Raw genomic sequence first — 20,207 nt, 5'->3', positions numbered from 1 at the left:
GAGTGAGCATTTCTTTCGTTTTTTTTTCTTTCTCTTTTTATATGTACCAGCGTTCGGACGTTGAACCAGAAGCCATGTGATATATCGGCACTTTCAATGAAAATTGATCCTTAAGGTCAGATTATCTTCCTGACTTTATATATCGATACCCCGCGCAATGAAAGTCCAACTGTATCCGATTACGAATTAGGTGATTTCGTAATTCCGCGTCGTCTGATCTTTGACTTTATAATTCGTCGGCTTCTCGTAATTTATTCCGCGCGTTAAACTGTGCATAATTCAATCAGCGTGAATCACTAACGAGCGCGATTATAAGCGGTAATTATATTCAGTCAATGTTGCATGAAAGTGTGTCAAACCTCGAGATAGTCTCGAATCGAAATTAGACTTGCAACTTGCAACTAATAGCCAATTGGACGCTGACGCAAAAATGTCCCTTGGGCTTTAAGTTAACGAGAAAAATTTCGTAAATATTATTATACGATTCAATAAAAGAAGGAGAACCGTTCAAGTCTTGTTTCTTATATCATTTTTTTTTTAAATTTATTTTTTAGACATTGCAAAAATTCGCCTGCAAAGCCGTGTATACTTGCAATTAATTTGATTACGATCGGTTAAGTCGGTAAAAAAAAATTAGAACTCGGTTGTAATTCCTCGCTAATCATACGTTCCCGCATATTGTAATTATATAACCTGCTATCGACGGCATCTAGCTGAAGTGGCATATAAGCGCTTGACATTTATTTGCATGTACGCCTTACACTTAAGCAATTGGAGGTAAATATGTGTCGTTTAAAATATCATATTACCGATCTTGACACTGATGTGGCCAATTCGAGTCTTTGAAAAAATGTTAAAAGCATTACTTTTCTTGTCCGGTTTTTTACATTTCTATTAAAAAAGGATTAGATAAATGCGGATGATTATTAGACATATAGAAAAATTAATGTGCAATTTTCATTGCTATATATATATGGAGGGGTAAAAACCATAGTGGTGCGTAAGTCAAAGTTTTTAAGATGTTGACTCGTGTGCATATATGCAATCTATACAATATATAAGTTGCATCTATGCACACGAATCAATATTTTAAAAAAATTGACTTACACCACTATGACTTTTACCTCTCCATATGTGTATCACTGTTTATTTTGTATTTATAGAACCAGTTACAGAAACGAAATTGTGATCGCATCGCGAAATTAAAATAAAGTTAAATCCTTGGAACCGCTCAAAAAAATAAAATTATTGACGATACAGAACGAGTTCCTTTTCGCTGGGCGTTCGTGTTTTCCGTTACATAATTTATGGGATGCGTGGTGCAAAATTATCACATCGAGCAACTAACTGCATATGCAAATATTCCTTAAAAAATATCTTACTCGTTCCTATCTCTAGGATTGAGAATGTGCATGTCGATCCAAGCCGTCGTTGCACAGGTCGATGGCGAACCGCTTCCGCTTCGTCGTGGGAACGGTGGGCAGTCGTGATCATTCCTATGGTGTATTTCCCATAGTGTTCCACACGAGGCATTGAGCAACAACGAAATATCCTATCTCCAACGAAACACACGTTGCAAACCGTATAGGCATGGCAATCGAACACTACCGTGTTATTCCGTCCACCGCGTTTCCCTATCCTTTCAATATACCGCGCTAGAAAACATCCAATTGTAGTTGTTAATAATTGCGCGCTTTGTTGGCGAAAGATCACGCTGGTCAGCTTTCCGATCAGTCGTAATGCTGTAGAAAATTCAAGCTATGACACAAAAGAAGGAGAAAAAAGAAAGAGAAGTATGAATTCTCTAATCTGTAAGGGGAGGGAAGTCACTCGACGTTAATACGTTTTGCAAAAGTCAGGATTTATTAACTGAAATAGATCTGTGAATCGAGAGAGACTGATTCTTACGGCGCGATCGTTGCAGGAAAAAGAATGCACTACGTTTCGGCTCGAGGTTTGAGCCCTTTTCAAGTGCGGTCTAAAATAATATTTTACTTTTAATCACTGGCGGAGGAAGTTATTTTTTCATATTTTTCATACATTAAGTATTACATACTTTGAAAGGTCTTTCTAACATTACGGAAGAGTTTGTAGATGGTTAGACTACATTCCGAAAGATCATAAATCTATCCTCGTAAAATAAGATATATACGGTAGCTTGAGTCTAAAAGTATTCCGCATAGTCTAAGTACACGAACACTAAAGCCTTAAGAGTACAAAGAATAGGCTAGGTAGGTATGTGCATGCTCTCTGTTACACGGAGAGAAAGTGATTTATCGGTCAGATATAAAGGTTGGTAAGTATCCGGAATCAGTACGCGATGTACAGAATGCGAAATTCGCTCGAAAAAAAAGATCAGAAAAATAAAATAAAAAAAGCTACGGTTTGTAAGAAAATAAATTTCACATATTTCAATATTTTTTCAAAAATATGGACAGTTTGTTCACCGTGGAGAAAGGAGATTCAGAGCGGAGTGCATTTCAATCGTTTCTACGATTCCATTATTCCTGCATACTATCATCAAAAAGGTTTCAGAAATTTCGCTCATAAAAATCAAGTGACTCTAGGTGCATGCACATCCGTCACGAATGGAGTGAACGACAGAAATAAGTCGAAGAAAAAAAGATTATTAAACTGGCCACGCTCGAGGTTGTTTGTTCCCTGTTATGTGTCCGAAGTTGTCTCGCAATTACATGTCCAATACTTAAATTACACTTTAATAATGGGCGCGGTCTTTAAGTTCCGGGCACTTTCGATCGAGTCAAGGACGCCTACATAAGCGTTATAATTCTATAGCACAAACACGGAGTGCCATTCCGTATTATTTTTTATGATATTTCGTAATATCACACGACGGCTTACTAGTGATGCTTCGTTCCATCACAGGCGAGTGAAGTTCTTTCGCGTATGCAGCGTGTCGCGGAACGAATGTACAGCTTTTTTTCACTGGATCTTGAAAAATCCTGAAGTTTGCATCTTTTTCATTAATCTTAATTAACATTACCGATATATTATCCGAAGTCATCAAAACTGGGCACGTGAAGTTTGATGCCTCATTTAAGTTGTTATCGGATTCAAAGAAATCTCTGCCATGCTTATCGCACTAAAAATTGGTGAAGAATTTAATTTTCTGCGGTATATCAGCCCGTATCACGAAAGCATTGATTTCCGACTTACGGAAGTTAAGGGAATTACGAGGGCGTGGAGACCGCGAGTAATGCCAGTGACGAGCCACTTTCTTCGCCGCCTTGCAAGAAGAGACTTGCACGAGACTAGCCCCGCGATTCGCGTTAAACTCCGAAGTCTTGGAATGGTCTTGATCGGTGTAGGCGTGCTGCCCCTCGATAGACCGTATGATTGTGCGTGTACGAGTATAAGTATATAGGCGTCTCGTTACACAATGCATTCCGAGTTGTGGTACCCTGTCTCTTAAGGAGCCAACGAGTTTCTAACAGGCCGATGCTGGAAAATTGGATCAGTCGGTGTCCGGTCGGTAGAACTTGTGGTACACACTCGTGTATACCACATAGCTCTCCTTCGCGACAGTTGACGCGCTGGTACCGCGCTCCGGTTCTATCCGATTCGATTATATTGTTACCGTTTCGCTCCTCGTGCGTGTGATTGAAGCGGTGCGTGTGGCTGAAGCTTCGATTTACCGTATTTTAGCTTCTAGCCTTGCAACATGAGGTAGGTAACGGATGCAAGAACGGTAAACAAAATAATTTCACGAGAAAGTCTCTATTTTTATAATCGACAACGTTTGGCTAGTGTCGTGACAGTTCGACCATTGGTTTTGGTCGGATTAATCGTCACGACTTTTTCGACCATGGATTTTGGTCGTTTCTAAATTGAAAATAATTTAACTCTACGGGCGGGAAGATCGAGGTCTTGTGTTTGTTTATTTTCACGCTCTGTACTTGCAGTCCAATTCGCTCGACAATTTCTTTTTGCAAATAAATTTGACATGTCGAAACTTTGTACTTCTTGCCTGTTAAAGAGAATCTCAAATGGCAATTTGATAATATCAATTTTTTATAAAGAAAGTATTTCAAACTGTGACTGACAAGACATACATCTATGCTTTTCGCGGAATGTTTCGACATGTGATTTAAAGATAACTCGAATGTTCATTTAAATTAATTAATTGACAACCCGTTCGTTTCTTAATTTTTTTTAGGCACGTGCTCTTGGCGGCGATTCTGTGGCTGCTGTGCGCCAGAACGAAGGCGGGAACGTTGGAAACTGTGGCTCAATGGCCGTTGCTCGAGTTCGCGCTGCCGAACGGCTTCGAATATCAACCGGAAAATATAGTGATGACCGGTATCGAGATATCCTGGAACAGAATCTTCGTCAGCACGCCCAGATTACGCGCCGGTGTGCCGGCCACCCTGAGCTTCTTTCCCAGGAAGGCACCGTTGGGAAGCAGTCCGCAGCTTCAGGCGTATCCCTCGTGGGACTGGCATGGTGCCGGCAGAGGAGAGATCAATTGCTCCAGATTGATCTCGGTGTATCGTACCAGGCTGGACAGCTGCGACCGGCTGTGGGTCGTTGACGCCGGTGTCGTGACATCGATTGACGATTTCATGCCCGTTTGCCCGCCGAAAGTGGTGGTCTTTGACTTAAAAACCGATCAAGTGGTTCGTCATGTCACTTTTCCGCGTGAGGTGAGCAGAGCGACGTTCTCTTGCGATAAAATGAGATGGACATCAGTGAAGAATTCAACGAAGAATTTAGCTTGTGAATAGCGCATTTAAAAATCGAATATAGAAATAAGTTTGGAGAGCAGGCGTAAATATGTCAGTAAGCATCACGGAGAAGAGGACGATTTATACAACACTCGCGAAAACTATTCTTTTGTGTCTTAAAGAAATAATTCTCTTTAATTATTATACAAAAATTGTATTTATTTGATTAATTGAGTATGGAGAATTTCTAATAGGTGTTTATTTCATGCGTGAATAAGTTATTATTAAAAATCAGTAATGAAAAGAGAATGTTAGAAATCGTTTGTAAATAATCAGTACGATTGATTTAATTTACAACTGTAATCCGAAACCGGTTTTGTGTGCAATTTTATTCCACTATGTCAGCAAGCCATATGTGTCGTTAGAAACAAGCATGGAGACAGTGATCATTCACTGGTACGTCTAGCCTGAAAAACAAATTAATTTTTAAGATTTAAGATGTTTTTGCGTGGGGTTACGTAAAAGTGTGTAATTGTTCCAAACAATTATTGTTATGTGTTCTTTTTCTTTAGGTGCTGAGACCGGATTCTTTGCTGACCAACGTGGTCATCGACGAAGTCTCGGCGAAAACCTGCAATGACGTGTTTCTTTACATGACTGACACTCTCGGACCAGGTTATACAATTTCTAATTGGCTTGTTAATTAAAGGCATTTTAAAATAATTTCATCAATATTTTAGATTTAATAAATTTTTTTTTTTATTTTCTCAGTCAAATAATCGGTCTCGTGACAAATGTATTTATAATTTTCTGTGTGTTACTTTGCCATTATCGAAATATAATCGTACAAGAGAATGTGAGTCAGAAAAAAAAAAAATATCTTTCTTCAATATAAAGATACTATAAAAAAAATATGTACTATGCGATTTAAATGGATCCGAAGAATGAGCATAATATTTTCTTTCTCAAAGCTATATCTTTTCCGGAGTTAAAGTAGTTAATAATTATAAGAAACGTAAAACTGTGCGTATAAAAAATTATTTTTCTTTAAACGTTATTGAAAAGAAACTCATAAGAATCATAATGTTTCCCTAGGAATTCTTATCTTCGACGGTGCTAGAGATAGAAGTTGGCGGGTCGTTCATACATCTATGTTTCCTAATCCAGATCAGGCAACGTTTAAAGTGAGTATAAAAAGTTTCGTATCTTAAAATCTAGAAAAATATGATTAAAAAAAAAGCCGAATTACATCGCAACAGACAGATTAGTGGAACAATAAATTGAATTGTTAACGGAATTATTAAAGGTTTAAATTATTAAATTTTTTTTATTTTATCACGGAAAAAATTTGTATATCACATATTGTATATATCACTTTGTTACATGATATACGTATCATTTTATTTTGTTACGTAATAGAATTTCTCCAATTGTACACAGCTTGTTCAAAATTTAATGGGCATTTCCTTAGATCGGAAGCGACACTTTCGAGTTCTTAGACGGCGTGGTGGGATTAGCTTTTTCACCAAGACTCGGGACCGTCTACTATCAACCTCTAGCAACCGATCGTATCTTCAGCGTGCCCACCTCGGCTCTGCAAGCCGGACCGCTACCTTTCGGTCAACAGTTACCTGTAACCTTGGTCGGCAGAAAGTCGAGTCAAGGTCTGGCATTGGCCGTGGATCCTCGGGATGACAAGATCTTGTTCTCCCCCTTTACGGAGACCGCGATCGCGTCGTGGCAACCGCAAACAAATCAGCAGAGGTACGAAAACCTCATACGAAATACTTTTATAAGTGTACAGATTATACTAAAGAATTCGCGGTTAAATAATATTATAAATTATGCAGTGTTATATCACTTTAATATGAATAAACTTTCAGGATTAATGCTTATCAAGAAACATTTTTCTTGTATATTTTGATTTATTTTATATACATACATTGATATGTTATTGTAAAAATAATAATATATAATAACGAACTTATAAATTGAAAAAATAACAAACCCCTAACCTGAAGCGATTGCATACCGTGTCGCACGCAAACCGGTTTCCGCTTTAATTAAATTGGCCGCGACTAAGCCGAGTGAATGCACCGTATACGTCAATCCTATCTAAATTTCTTCTAAAGTATGGACCAATGTCAGTTATTAGGAATTCCCATAAGGAAAACGAATTTGCTATGGCGTTAATCGTTTTTAATCGCGGAAATATTTCCTCTATTATTTTTATCACAAAAAGAGAAAGGCTTGAAAACCTTTCATTTTCTTTATACTCTCTTTCATCTTTTCGTATTAAAAAAATATATTTATTGCTATCAGACATTTCTGACATTAATTGTAATTTAATTGTAATCTTTTTATAATTAACAGATTTGTTAAATGTTAATATTAATTAGGTAATTAGGTAATAATCGATTATCAATCATTATACTTATAATGCATAATATCATACAATGTATTATTTCTCATATTATGAGTTATAATTATAATTTTATATAATTTTGCTAACTTTTACATATTTCTTTTTTCAGGATACTCGCTTACAGTCCAGAAAAATTACAATTTGCTGCCGACATTATATGGGCGAGATATGACAACGGTAATTTTTGGATAATGACGTCAAGATTCCACAAGTTCTTTTTGAGACAGGTTGATGCACGTCAGATTAACATCCGCATCATGAGAATCAAAGTGGATAATCAAGAATTAATTTCGACTCCTTATAATCAGCAGATTGACCTATATTATTCGTCAAATTTCTACAATAACACTCTAGGATTCTAAAAAAAAGTATTGGACCGGGGCGAAGATGCATTACTCTTCAGAATTACTTATCTCGAGATTCGGAGAAAAAATAATATTTAAAATATTTAAAATTTTTGACGAGCAAAAAATTTTACTTCTGACCTCCGATAACACGGTTTGCCAATAATGAAAATCACAACATGGCATATAATCTCACTAAACTCCGTTGGTCACATGGGCACCATAAGTAGTGCTTACAATATTAATGGCGAGTTCACACAACATACAAATTTCGAGATAATTGTAGTGACGACTCCGCCTCGGTCTCCCCTACTATAAAAGATTCCAGAAATTGAAAAAAGTGCGACAGCACGTATGCGACACGCGATATTGATGTTCACAGAAAATATCATTAATGACATTTAATTCTGAAAGCAAATTTTATGATAAAAATTAATAGAAAAAAATATGTGTGAAAAAAAGAAAATGCCATATTATATAGACAAAATGTTTATATTTAATATGAAAAATACTCACAAAATATTAAAATATTATTATAAAAAAAATTTTAGTACTTATACTTTTTACTACTAATTCTTATACTTTTGCGATAAGCTTATACATGTGTTTCGAAACTTTTAAATTTATTTACTGTTTTACGTTACAATGTTTTAAACCTAAGAAACTCACATAAAAAATATGTTAATTCTGTCAATTATCGCAACAATATGTCAATTTGACAGTTATCAAAATTATAAACGTTTTTAAATATTTTAATTTGTTATTTGTAGAAAATAATCCTTTTAAGAATTTTGTAACATATTTTCTAGTATATATATATTTTAAGAAAAATAAAAAATATAAAAGATTATTTTTCTTCTAGAAATATATAAGACAATCTTGAAGTATACAATAATCTCAAATTATTATATTGTTTCTTATATTAAATGTTTAAAATAATTTTATATTTAATTTATATTTATATTAAAATTTTTTATATTTAATTGTCACACAATTTAATACGATATTAAGTGGTGACCATTTCACGCACAAAGTTAGTTGAAATACATTATTTTTACTCAAGAATTACTTAGTTTATAAATTGTTTGAGAATTCGTCGGAAAACTAGGTTCAACTCAATATATGCCAAGCTTGCGAATTCTTCAGTATGTAATATCGACATTCGCATTCTTTCGCAGTTGCAGCCTAATTTATTTTCATCGAAAGTTTGTGATGTTTTGTGATACCTTAATATTAATATTTTCAACACTTTTCTCAACTTATAAATAACATTTCTCTTTCTGTCTTTATTTCTCGTTTGTAAAGTTAATTCGATACATATAAAAATTCAAATAAATATATTTGTACATAAATTGTTTTTTCCAAAGAGATTAAAGACAAAATCACGAATAAAATAACTCAAAGATATGTAAAATAAAATTGTAAAATAGACATCTAATATATCCGGTTTATATTCAATTTTCTTATTAGAAAGAAGCATCGAACCTGTTTCTGCAATTAAAATTGCAATTATGGCTATAACGTATGATGACTTATAAATTTAATGTCAAATATGATAAATAAACGAGAGATTGGGACGTAATTAACAAATATAATATATATTCCCTGAAAACGTAGTGAAAGTTATGCTCTCGAAAGGTCGTGTTCTATTACATACCTACGCAATGTGAAATTAATCACTTATTTTTCAGTATTTTTATAACGCAGACGCTTCAGTAATTTAATAAAATACATATTTTGCTGCCATTTATTTGCTAAATAAATTATATATTTGCGATTACACATTTAAATGCAATTACGTATACAATTTTGCAATCAATTATATACATAATATAATCTGTAGTAGTTTAAAGTTATATATCACAAGTCGTTTTCTCTCGAAAACTTAAAGACAAGGATACAGTTTTTTGCTAATGCTTCGAAATTGATTCAAATCCTTTGTGAGAATTGCTTGTTGTTCGTGGAGCATTATGTTTTAAAATAGAGAACCACCTATATATTTTTTTTCTTACATAAATCAATTTTCTTCTCTTATCGTCTCTATAACATACAAAAATACTAAAGTGAGACTACTGAAAAATACTATAGATATTGGTAGTATAATTTCTGCTAACACTTAGTTAAATAACTTGTATATTTTCTATACGTATTTAAAATATTAAATATTTAATTAATTAATTTTTTTAATACACTTTGCACACGTGTAATGGCTATTTGCATTACATGTACGCACGTGGTAAAAAATTACTAGTTATTCATTACTTCTACATGCGTTATTTTATTTCGGCTTGCCGTCAAGAAATTATCGTTTGTTTTAACGAGAATAAGATAATTGCTATTAGAATTACGTGTTTATCTCCCATAATGACAAACGAGTTGGATGCAAATAGCCAAGGCGCAAAATATACATGTGCGTATACATGATGTGCATGCAGATATATCTTCTGTACATACCTACTTCTCTATTGATTTCAAAAAGCGCCGACAAGTCATACTGGAAAAAAAAGCATCTATGCAGAATAGTAGTATTCATTACTCGGGTGACATCACCGTTTGTCTCATCGTCCTTTCTGCTTAAACCTATTAAAATGCCGGCAGAGCCAAGTGATAAAAAAAAAAACCAAGATAATAAAGCGAAATTAAAATAATGTCTCTACGTTGAAAAAACACAAATCTTTTAAAGCAGCGACTAAAAGACACTTCTGAAATCGGTTGTTATTATTACATCCATTAAATGAAACAAGCTTTTATGTCATACATATAAAGTACCAACGTGTAAAGTTAAAAAATATTTGACAATACAAGTTTATTTATGCGTGTATTAAACGTTATAAATTTAAAGATAGCAATACAATATAAAAAGTTTTTATATTTTACTGTATTTTTATACTTATATCACATAAAGTCTCAAGAATGTGCGCTTTAAAAAACAATTTTTTATTTATCCTTTTACATTAAATATTAAAAATATATGTGAGATAACACATTAACAGCTTTGTAAAGCAGTCGCCAATATTTTGAGATTAATGACAAATTTACTTAATTTTTTTATCAGAATACGCGACACCTGCAGGTATCTCTCGTGGCAAATTTTTATCGCAAATAAATTCAACGTTGTGACAAGACCGGAATTATAATGGATGTTTTTGCATCTGCGTAGAATGGTAGGATCCAGTCGAAAAGTTGCTTTCAAATCGCAAATCATAGTCGATAATCGTTTCGCGCGGTTTTTCATCGCAATGATCAATTAAGTAAGTATACTACAGCGCGACGGCAAATAATCGCGCGCGCAACAGGCTTACTATTCTCTTTAAAAACACGGGCACAGTTGCTTTCGCCATTGGTTTGCCGATTCTTTCACTCGCGTGCGTAATTTATTCAGAAGTGGAATACTTGCGTATACACTTCACTTGCGTGCCATGACCTCAAACGTCAATCTTATCTTCGCCAAGACAGACGGCAGTGAGCAACCACCTCCCTTTGACGTTTCTGGTTCCGGTGGAGCGGAGATGTTCGGACGCGAACGCGTGAAAAGTTACGCGCCGTCACGAGAAATCTCGCAGTTGTCTCTCGATCGTCTCGTAGTTCGGACCGTGAGACCAAGACATCTCCTGGTCCTCCCGGAATTATCGTTCACATTGGAATCATCGGCGTGAAAAGAGTGGAGCGACGCTGGAGAGTGTCGCGCTCGCCGCACGTCTGAATTTTCTGTTACAATACACGACGGATATTGAGACGGTATCTTGAGAAAAGAGAAAACTACGAGGAAGAGAAGATATCCCGATATCCTTGATGATCACATGAAATTGGGGCATTGACGCTCGGAATAGGCGGGAAAATAAAGAGAAAAGCGGTTTGTTTAATATTAATCGTTTGCGCTAGCGTAGCATAACAACTGCCTCCGAACTTCTCTATCCGTGACAGTGAAAGTGCCGAGGAAAGAAGGAAAAAAGGCCGGCTGCCTCTTTAACGATTTAGTCGTATTTACGAAAGAACGAGCAAGAACGCCGGTTGCGAATCGCTATCTGTTCAATCTGCACAGTCAAATTTGAAAACGAAGAAACGCGTGTAAAATTACGTCGTATTTACTCACTAAGTAAACACGATTACGAAGAAGTGTGTACACAAATGGTTGACGAATTCATCACTTAAGATAAAGCCGCATCGTAGAGAGGTATAAGGAACATTTATCAAAGAGTTTGGCTTATACTGTAAATAGACGCTTGCAACGTGAAGATAAAAAGCATCATTTTTTTAAATTATCCTGTTGATAAGAGTTTCTACCACTAACAATAAAGAAAATTAATCTGTGAATTATTTTTAAGTTATAAAATATTATAAATATATATGACAAAATTTATGAGATTAGCATCATCTTTTTTATTCAGAGTAACTTCTTACGGAATAAAAAAAATTTTTTGTTCGAAGATAATAACGTAAACGATATTTTTCGCGATTATTAATAAGTATATTTAATTAAAAACATAAATTTGTTAAAATTTGAAATTTGACAGCTCTATTATTGTATGGCCCATAAAATGGTCTATTTTCTTAAAATTATATTCAGTTTCTGTTAATAGAACATTGTTTTTTTTCTACATAGCTTTATTTTGGAATTGCTATTGTCAGTAATGTCAATATACTTGCAATATGTTATTAATATCAAGTTTTTAATTTTAGTTTATATTTTTTATTACAAATTGTTTTAAAATTTTTTGTATCTGTTTAACGGTGCATAAAAACATTGATGTCAAAGAAAGTTAAATAAAAATATAAAGATATATGTTTTTGCGAATGCTTGTACGAGATAAGTTTAATGAAGCATCGAAGTTCATTTTTCCGTAATGCTGACTTAATTATTTTTTTAAATCAAATTTTATCATGCAATTTCTATGGTGAAAGTCTATAAGGTTAGAAAGTGCATTAACTTAACTAATTTGTACCAATCGCTCGTACTTACGCGCGCACAAACACGTAATATTACACGTTCGACATCTGACATTTAATTCTCGATTACATCTTGTTTTAAATATAACGACGCACCGTCTTAAGATACATGAACTTTTTAATTAATAGATATAGACAAGTTAAAATAAACTTCTAATCACATTTTATGAAGACTTTTGCAAAAGAAAATATTTAACAATATTAATATATTTTAAAAAATTTATACGCTGTTATATCAAAATAAAAATTTTAATAAATGTATTCAAAGAAAAAGACATAAAAATTTATCGCAAATAAAACATCATCGTTTCCTTTCCTTAAAAGATAAATAATGAAACTTGTTTACAGATTCTGAGATTCATGATGAAGGTTGAACCAATCCGGTTATTGTACCGTTTAATTATACCGTTCCTGCTTTTGCAAGAATGCACCAGCTTTGAGAAACTGAAGGGCATATATTCTTGGAAGGCTTTGGAATTTGCTTTCCCAAATGAGCATGCAAGGGAACTTGCTATTCAAGAAGGCCGCTTTATTCCTGGAGCACCTGTTCCGATCGACGTGGATTTCTATCACAGAGGTTTTCAACAATTTCTTACGTCACTCCAAATACATTTAAAATTATTATAAATTATTATAAGTCAGATAAATGTGATTTTAAAACACTTGCTATTACTTGACGATCGTTACTCTTCTGTTTGATAAAATTGAGTTAATTGCTAATTGGAGAAATAGATTATTTGTATAATCATAGGTTACAATATGGAGGTTTAATCGCGATCGCGTAATTGAACAATCGTGATCTAATTAACAGTTCATGCTGGTATGCTTCCCGTTTCTTCATTATTTATGCATTTTAAGCAACGAAACTTCTTAAGTAATGAAAATATATTGCGATAACATGTTTGCATAATTTTTGCATGAATTCAACTACGCAGGAATAATAATTTTCATATTGTTGTATATTATTGAGCCGTCTTGGCAGATAATTAATGAGATTGTCGTAAACCAGAAAGTCTATAACATAAACACAATTCTTATTTAACTTTGTTGTACAATTGCAACTTTCAATGTTATTATTCTAAAAAAATATTGTAGAAAATAAATAAATAAAAGAGTACATGGAATATTTAATAGAATTAAAGTATATAAGAAACGCAAAATTAATAATTTGGATTCAAATATAGTTACATAAATCCTTCTCCATAAAATTAAAAAAAAAATCTCAATTAAAGTCCTTTTAATTCACGATTGTTTTACCAGACGAGCTTCACGAATCGTTTGACAAATTAGCTAGTTTAAATCGTCTTACTTAAGAGTTATTAACTAGTTTAATGAATACGTAGCTAAACAAGGATCCGTAGTCTTCATCACGATTCCAAGAATTCAAAACGGGGTTCCGGTCACTCTCGGTTACGTGACGAACGATGTTTCTCCTGAGGGAAATCCGATAATTGCACCTTATCCAAGCTGGGAGTGGAACAGATTAGGACACTGTGACGCAATCACCAGCGCATTCAGAGTGCAGGTAATGACAAAAAAATTTCACTTGTAAATTGTGTCGATAATTTGTCGCCGTCGCAAGAGTATATTGTATTCAATAATATAACGTCACATTTTAATTGATCATGCGACAGTTTTTAGTAATATTGAAATTAGAAATTGTACACCAATATGACTTGAACGTTATTTTTAATTAAATAATTTTTAATAAATTAAATAATTTCTGCGATATCTCGATACAATCGTAATGTGAAAAGAATCGGTAAATTGCAAAATCACGTGAATCGTCACTTTATTTACGATCACTGACACAGCCGGATCTATAAGTCTTAAAGTTAGGAATAATTCCATCTTATTATCGGAAATCGCACCTCGCTCATTCAGAGACAAACACACGTCGTGTGACGAAATGGAAATAACGCCTCTTCTCTCTCTCTCTCTCTCTCTCTCTCTCTCTCTCTCTCTCTCTCTCTCTCTCTCTCTCTCTCTCTCTCTCTCTCTCTCTCTCTCTCTCTCTCCTTCATTACTATTCGAGAAACTCGGATAACAAACCGAACGTGTACGGCGCATACGCGGAAACTGCCATAAAGGACACAATATAAATTATCGTAATCGCTAACATTGACCACCAGGAAGCACGTTTTCCGATATCTTCCTCACGATGAGATTGTGGGGTGCCCACCAGCGAAACAAGTATCCACCTTATCATTATGTACAATGCGCGCGATCCGGAACAATGCTCTTTGCTGGTATTCCGCACGTGTTGATTGAGGCTTAAGAAAATGAGCTCGGATAAAACACGCATACGGAAATAACGGTTTTACCAATATGTATATAACAATTAGATCAGAATATGAAAATAATTGTGTTGGACTACTAAAATAATTTAAAAATAATTTAATTAATTAATTATTACTTATATAATAATTAATTGCTACAGCATAATAATAATGCTGTAAAAAGTAGATATTTTAACAATTTGAGTATCAGTAAGTCTTGTAACAAAATATATAATCGTTAATAAATAAAATATTTGTTGCATTGTATTTAATAAATGAAAAATATGGAATAGATCTCTTCTATTAGTTGCCTAGTTTTCAAGAAAAAATAATTATTCAAGTTTTGGGTATAACATTAGAAATTATAATTTTACGACAAAAAATATAATTTTTTTTTAGATAAAAACGCATTTTTTATCTGAATATTTCAAACTAACCGTGTAAAAACATTTTTACAAGAAAGAACGCGATAAGCACAGCGTGCATATAAGTTATCTCTACTGTTATATGTCAAATGTCTTGCGTTTGTTTGATTTACAATAATGATAACTTACAATTTTCATGCTAATCTTGAACATGTAGAATCTCTATGTATGAAGGTAGAAGAGACCCAAGCAATATGTTATCTTTTCCGAGAAGCAAAAATAAACTAGAACTGCTCATTGAAATTTACATTGAGACTGCTTAAGGGAAATTTAAAAAACAATGCGCTTAAATTATAATTATACATTGCCTTACGAGTGTTACATTAAAAACGTACGGCATAAATCAAGACATAAATCCGCTGTTTTATATTAAAAAAAAATTAACTGCAAATTTATCCAAGAACTCGTAGAAAGCTAAAAAGAATGCAAGAAATCTGGAACAACTTTTATTATATGTGAGAAAGAAATTAATTTTATTTTTTTCTAAAATAAAATAACGTCAAAAGTATCACGACGATAATAATTATACGTAATTATACATAAATAACATTTGTTTAAGTTTAAAATTTGATAATTATATTATTCTAATTCCAAATATGTATTAAAATTTTAATTATTATTTTATGTCATGAAAACTTCTTTTTCTTGCTAAAATAATGTCATGGAGACTTCATATTTTCTTGGGAAAATAATTTTTCTACGGATCGACGATTGCGCATTCTTATTAAGAAGCAAGTGAAAAAGAAACATTAACTGCAAAGAAAGATATGATCACAGGTGGACTCGTGCGACAGGTTGTGGGTCATCGACACCGGTAAACTCGAGGAACGGCAGATCTGTCGTCCTCAATTGCTGTCGTTCTCGCTGCGCACGAACAAGATCCTCAGCCAGTACAAATTCCCCAAAGACCAATTCAAGGATGATTCCCTGTTCGTGACGATCGCGGTCGACATCCGTAACACCGGCGACAAGTGTCAAGACACATTCGTCTACATCGCCGACGTGACTGGATACGGATTGCTCGTCTACGATCATCGCAACTCCCGCTCCTGGAGGATCACCAACAATCTGTTCTATCCCTATCCAACCCACGGAACGTTCCACATCAAGGGGGACACGTTCGATCTCATGGATGGCATTTTGGGACTCGCCCTGAGTCCCATGAAGCAGGACGGCGACAGGATTTTGTACTTCCACTCTTTGGCCAGCAGGGTCGAAAGTTGGGTACCCACTTCTACAATCAGGTAAGAAAAGACGGTTAGACTTTTATTAAAAGGAGTTACAACACTACGTCGCTGTAATTTTTCGGTTTTAAATATCTAAGATGATATCTGAGAGATATACTTTATACGTTATATGACATAAATAATGATTAAACACGTATTATTAAAAAAATTAAAATAAATTCTAATAATTACAAGTTTTAATATAAAATGTTTTAATTTTAACTAAATACTTAAATTTATTTTCTATATGCTTAAATTCATCTTTAAATCATTGATATTTTTGTGGTCAATTCGCAGTCAATTTGCAGCCAATGTATATATATGAAAAAATAAAGATATAATAAATAACAAGAATAATAATGTTCCTATATGGATTCTGCTTCGTACAATACATTCTTCGCCTGTCTTTCGTACAAAGCGTACTTACTCCGGTGAATAGCATCTTATTACAAATGAGTATTCATTATTATCTAGGAATTATAGCCTCTTTCAAGATCACTCCGATGCTGCGCCAAGGTCGTTTCGTTCATTCGCTATGGAAAGGTCATCGCAGTCGGCCGCTCAAGCCATGGATCAGAACGGAGTTCTCTTCTTCGGTCTTTTGTCAGATCTCGCTTTAGGATGCTGGAACAGCATCAGTCATCCCGAATACGGTGGCACCAATACAGAAGTCATTGTCGTCAATCCTGATACACTGCAATTCCCGTCTGGATTAAAGGTACGGTAACAGAATATACTCCTTTGACGTATATTTCTACAGCTATAAAACTACGTTTTGCAATCTTTTAATAAATTTTGTTTAAAAAAAAATAATAACATTAAAATAAAACATTCGCGAGATATTCAACGCAAAAATAAAATTGTTGCCAATAATGTTGTCTGAAAATTTTATAGTAGATGATGGAATATGCATGTTGTATTTAAAATATATTCGCGGCGCTTTTACAGCCAGCGCAAATTGCATTTTCAATTATTCACAATTCTAGTGCAATTTCAAGAAAGGTAATTTAGTTCTGTCTAATCTTACATTCCTTTCTTTAGAAGAATGATTGAAAAATGACTTTTCTTTACGATACCTTTTTTCACCTAAAGTTCAGTAGTGCAATCAACATCATAATCGATTTTATTGCAGATCATCACTGCGAAAAACGGCCGTCAAGAGCTGTGGGTTCTCACGTCGTCGTTCCAAAAATTCATGACCGCGACTATGAGCTCGAACGAGACGAACTTCCGGATACAGGCCGGTTACGTGGACGAGCTGATCCGCGGCACCAAGTGCAACGGCGCGCGTCTCAACCTTGACCGCGATCGCGGCTACGGGACGCCGCTGTTCGGCAAATGAAGATCGTGGCACCGCGGGGAGTTCGACGATTCGCATTTTCGGTCGGTGACGTCCGCCCGGTGGTACAAGTATCCGAATTTCTTCGCGCAGTACCACCGTTCTCCATCTCCGATCCGGCCGTCGGCGTCGTATTCGTTCCCAAGAATTTCTACCAGACCATTCTTCTTCCCTTGGCTCGTGAGATCGATCTACAGTCACCGACCAATCGATTACACCATCTTTATTGATCATAAACGCTGAAGAACGCGCGTTCTACGCGTACCTACGCGTACCTTGATATTTTTGTTGCGAAAGGCTTTCCTCAAAATATTCTCAAGAATTCATCAGCTCGAGGAGCCATATAAAGCTACTCGTGGTGCCAGTTAAGTTTTACAGTCTGTTTAAAATAGTTTAGTCTGGTGGTGTGGTTGCACGATTCATCGGAAATAACCACCACCAACGGATAAAATATTACCGTTCCTGTAATATAAATATTTTGTTTAATTTTATTGACAATAATGGACAGTAAGTATCGGAATGCGCGTGCATTTTCAGTTTCGCAGTTCATGTCGCGTGTTTCATACGTATATCCCTGTGCAATACACGCGTTATTACTATTACTATTATTGTTACTATTAAGAAATAATATTTACAAATCATTTATTACGTAATAAGATAATAATGAAAAGAATAAAATAATTGTAAATGTACGCTGAAGCTCTAGCAGTATCGTATTTAATAAATATTATTATTGCAAACAAATGCAAATTGATCTAAAATTTTATCCATTTTTCTGATTGTTAATGCTATTCTTTGAAAATATTCCACTCATCGTCTCGGTCGTAATAATCAATTAGGTAAATTTTTATAGATTGGACAAAAATAAAAATTTTTAAGCTTATGAAAGGAATTTATTACTATAATCGTTATCGTTCGATTTCTACGAACTCGAAGATTGCGCGAATTTCATAAAAGATCTATTGAAATGAGGCGTAAATCGTCGCAACATACCTCGTTTTGTGCGGTTGAAGGCCTAAGATTTGCATAAAATTGTTCAAACATACGTTGCATTCTGTTGTGAGAGTCGGATGCACTTCCAGGGTGCATATTTTCTTGATAAAGGCCGTCCCATTTTAATGTTTATTAATTCAAGAGTTGATTCAACTATCTAAATATTCAAAAGTTAAGAATAAAATTTGACATCTTCAAATAATAATGCACCGCTTATCTTGAAAGTCGTGTAATAGCTTATACCATTTCCAATGAAACGCGAACGTAAATTAACGTATCGATATTAATGCAAATTCAATGTAAACTGTTTCATTACAGATAAACGTGTAACAAAACGTCAGGCGGATAATTTCTTATTATTCATTCTCCCATTCCTGAATTCAAAGCTGTCATCAACAAAAGATAGATTTCCGAATTTATCAAACGCAAAATATTATACATTTTCCCATACCTGGGTTTTTCGATAAATGGAAATCATCCGCCTGACATTTCTTTACACGCTTATCTGTAATTATACAGTTTACATTGAATTCACATTAATATCGATACGTAAAAATTTACGTTCGCGTTTCATTGGAATTCGTATAAGCTGTTACACGACTTTCAAGATAAACAGTGCATTATTATTTAAAGATTTTTTTCCAATTTTTTTTGTTAACTTTCAAATATTTACCATTAGTATCGGTAGGCTCGTGTTCTGAAAGTAACGAGTCGATGGTTGTAGGATGATTGACGTCAGTTAATGGCGACTTCGCGGCCACATCATTGTCATGTGCAAAACAATTTTAGATTTACTGGATTCGGTGCTTGCAGGATCCGATCTACGTGATCTTTTCCTTCGGTTGTGTACCATCTGGAAAAATATCGTTTTTATGAAATATTTAGTGACTTACATGATCAATTCGTGTACAAAAACACGATAAATATAAGCGTTTGTATTATAATTATTCCAAGAAAAGCTGTTTGTCAATAATACAGTGACGTACATATTTGTCGCATAAGACAAATTGCTACGTGTTATAGGTGTGTTTCGAATTAAATATTACATTTAAAAATATCAAATTAAATAAAATTTAAACTTTCATTGAAATGATAGTAATAGAAATAAAATATTGTGAATGTTAAGATAATGAAACATATATCATTTCATCAGATCAAGTAATAGGATATCAAGTATAGGAGCATTTACCAAGGGTTGAAGAGAGCGGCTTCCGTCCATATGTCGGATAAAATCCATTTTACGCCCATATTCTTCCATTATTTTATGCCTAGCCGGGCTAGCCTCTTTTGGATCTTCATTTTTTTTCTGATGTTGCCTGAACTCCCGGAAGATATCGCGTCGATTCCTGGTCCGGTAATTGTTCCGCGCGATATTGTTCAGTCGGAGACTGTATCCAGTGCTGCAAAACAGACTGATCTTGCGAATAGCGTGGATTGCCGAGTGGAACGAAAACGCCGGCAAGTGCGTCACTTGCTAACGACATTGTCGCTGTTAAATGTCCAATGTCTGATGAAATAGCTTTCAGAGAATTCAGGAATAGCTG

General features: G+C 34.4%; 2 protein-coding genes and 2 long non-coding RNA genes across 7 annotated transcripts in view; 2 read left to right on the top strand and 2 right to left on the bottom strand.

Annotated features, from left to right (window-relative positions):
- The first annotated feature begins 2,435 nt into the window (after positions 1 to 2,435).
- On the top strand, positions 2,436 to 7,981 carry LOC143902276 (dopaminechrome tautomerase). Its single transcript, XM_077415021.1, has 6 exons — positions 2,436 to 3,687; positions 4,178 to 4,664; positions 5,258 to 5,360; positions 5,781 to 5,869; positions 6,157 to 6,449; positions 7,220 to 7,981. Exons 1-6 carry the CDS (start codon positions 3,683 to 3,685, stop codon positions 7,470 to 7,472), a joined length of 1,230 nt encoding a protein of 409 aa, XP_077271147.1. The 5' UTR covers positions 2,436 to 3,682; the 3' UTR covers positions 7,473 to 7,981.
- A 3,171-nt stretch (positions 7,982 to 11,152) lies between these two features.
- Positions 11,153 to 18,412, top strand: LOC143902275 (major royal jelly protein 9-like). Of its 3 annotated transcripts, none has more exons than XM_077415020.1 (6): positions 11,153 to 11,307; positions 12,750 to 12,978; positions 13,745 to 13,926; positions 15,883 to 16,349; positions 16,806 to 17,049; positions 17,464 to 18,412. In XM_077415020.1, the coding sequence occupies exons 2-6, from the start codon at positions 12,762 to 12,764 to the stop codon at positions 17,671 to 17,673; spliced, it is 1,320 nt and encodes a 439-aa protein (XP_077271146.1). In that variant the 5' UTR covers positions 11,153 to 11,307; positions 12,750 to 12,761; the 3' UTR covers positions 17,674 to 18,412. The 3 variants fall into 3 exon arrangements, with proteins under 3 accessions (XP_077271146.1, XP_077271145.1, XP_077271144.1); XM_077415019.1 differs by having other exon boundaries at positions 11,153 to 11,628; positions 12,758 to 12,978; XM_077415018.1 differs by having other exon boundaries at positions 11,153 to 11,628.
- On the bottom strand, positions 16,258 to 16,900 carry LOC143902284 (uncharacterized). The gene is made up of 2 exons (XR_013258322.1): positions 16,759 to 16,900; positions 16,258 to 16,339 (listed from the first exon to the last, which is right to left on the bottom strand). It is a non-coding gene; the product is annotated as an uncharacterized LOC143902284 (long non-coding RNA).
- The window catches only part of LOC143902283 (uncharacterized), a 36,055-nt gene continuing 33,571 nt past the window's right edge, over positions 17,724 to 20,207 (bottom strand). The window contains exons 3-7 of one of the 2 annotated variants that reach the window (XR_013258321.1): positions 19,853 to 20,063; positions 19,337 to 19,516; positions 18,664 to 18,820; positions 17,946 to 18,132; positions 17,724 to 17,861 (exon numbers count right to left, since the gene is read on the bottom strand). This is a non-coding gene — a long non-coding RNA (uncharacterized LOC143902283). The remainder of the gene's footprint in view (positions 17,862 to 17,945; positions 18,133 to 18,663; positions 18,821 to 19,336; positions 19,517 to 19,852; positions 20,064 to 20,207) is intronic. The other variant, XR_013258320.1, reaches the window with a different exon arrangement.

The sequence above is a fragment of the Temnothorax americanus genome, unplaced genomic scaffold (genome assembly GCF_048541705.1).
Source record: "Temnothorax americanus isolate GAGA-0224 unplaced genomic scaffold, ASM4854170v1 Scaffold4, whole genome shotgun sequence".
Classification (NCBI taxonomy): domain Eukaryota; kingdom Metazoa; phylum Arthropoda; class Insecta; order Hymenoptera; family Formicidae; genus Temnothorax; species Temnothorax americanus.
This window is presented reverse-complemented; position numbering and strand designations above follow the sequence as displayed.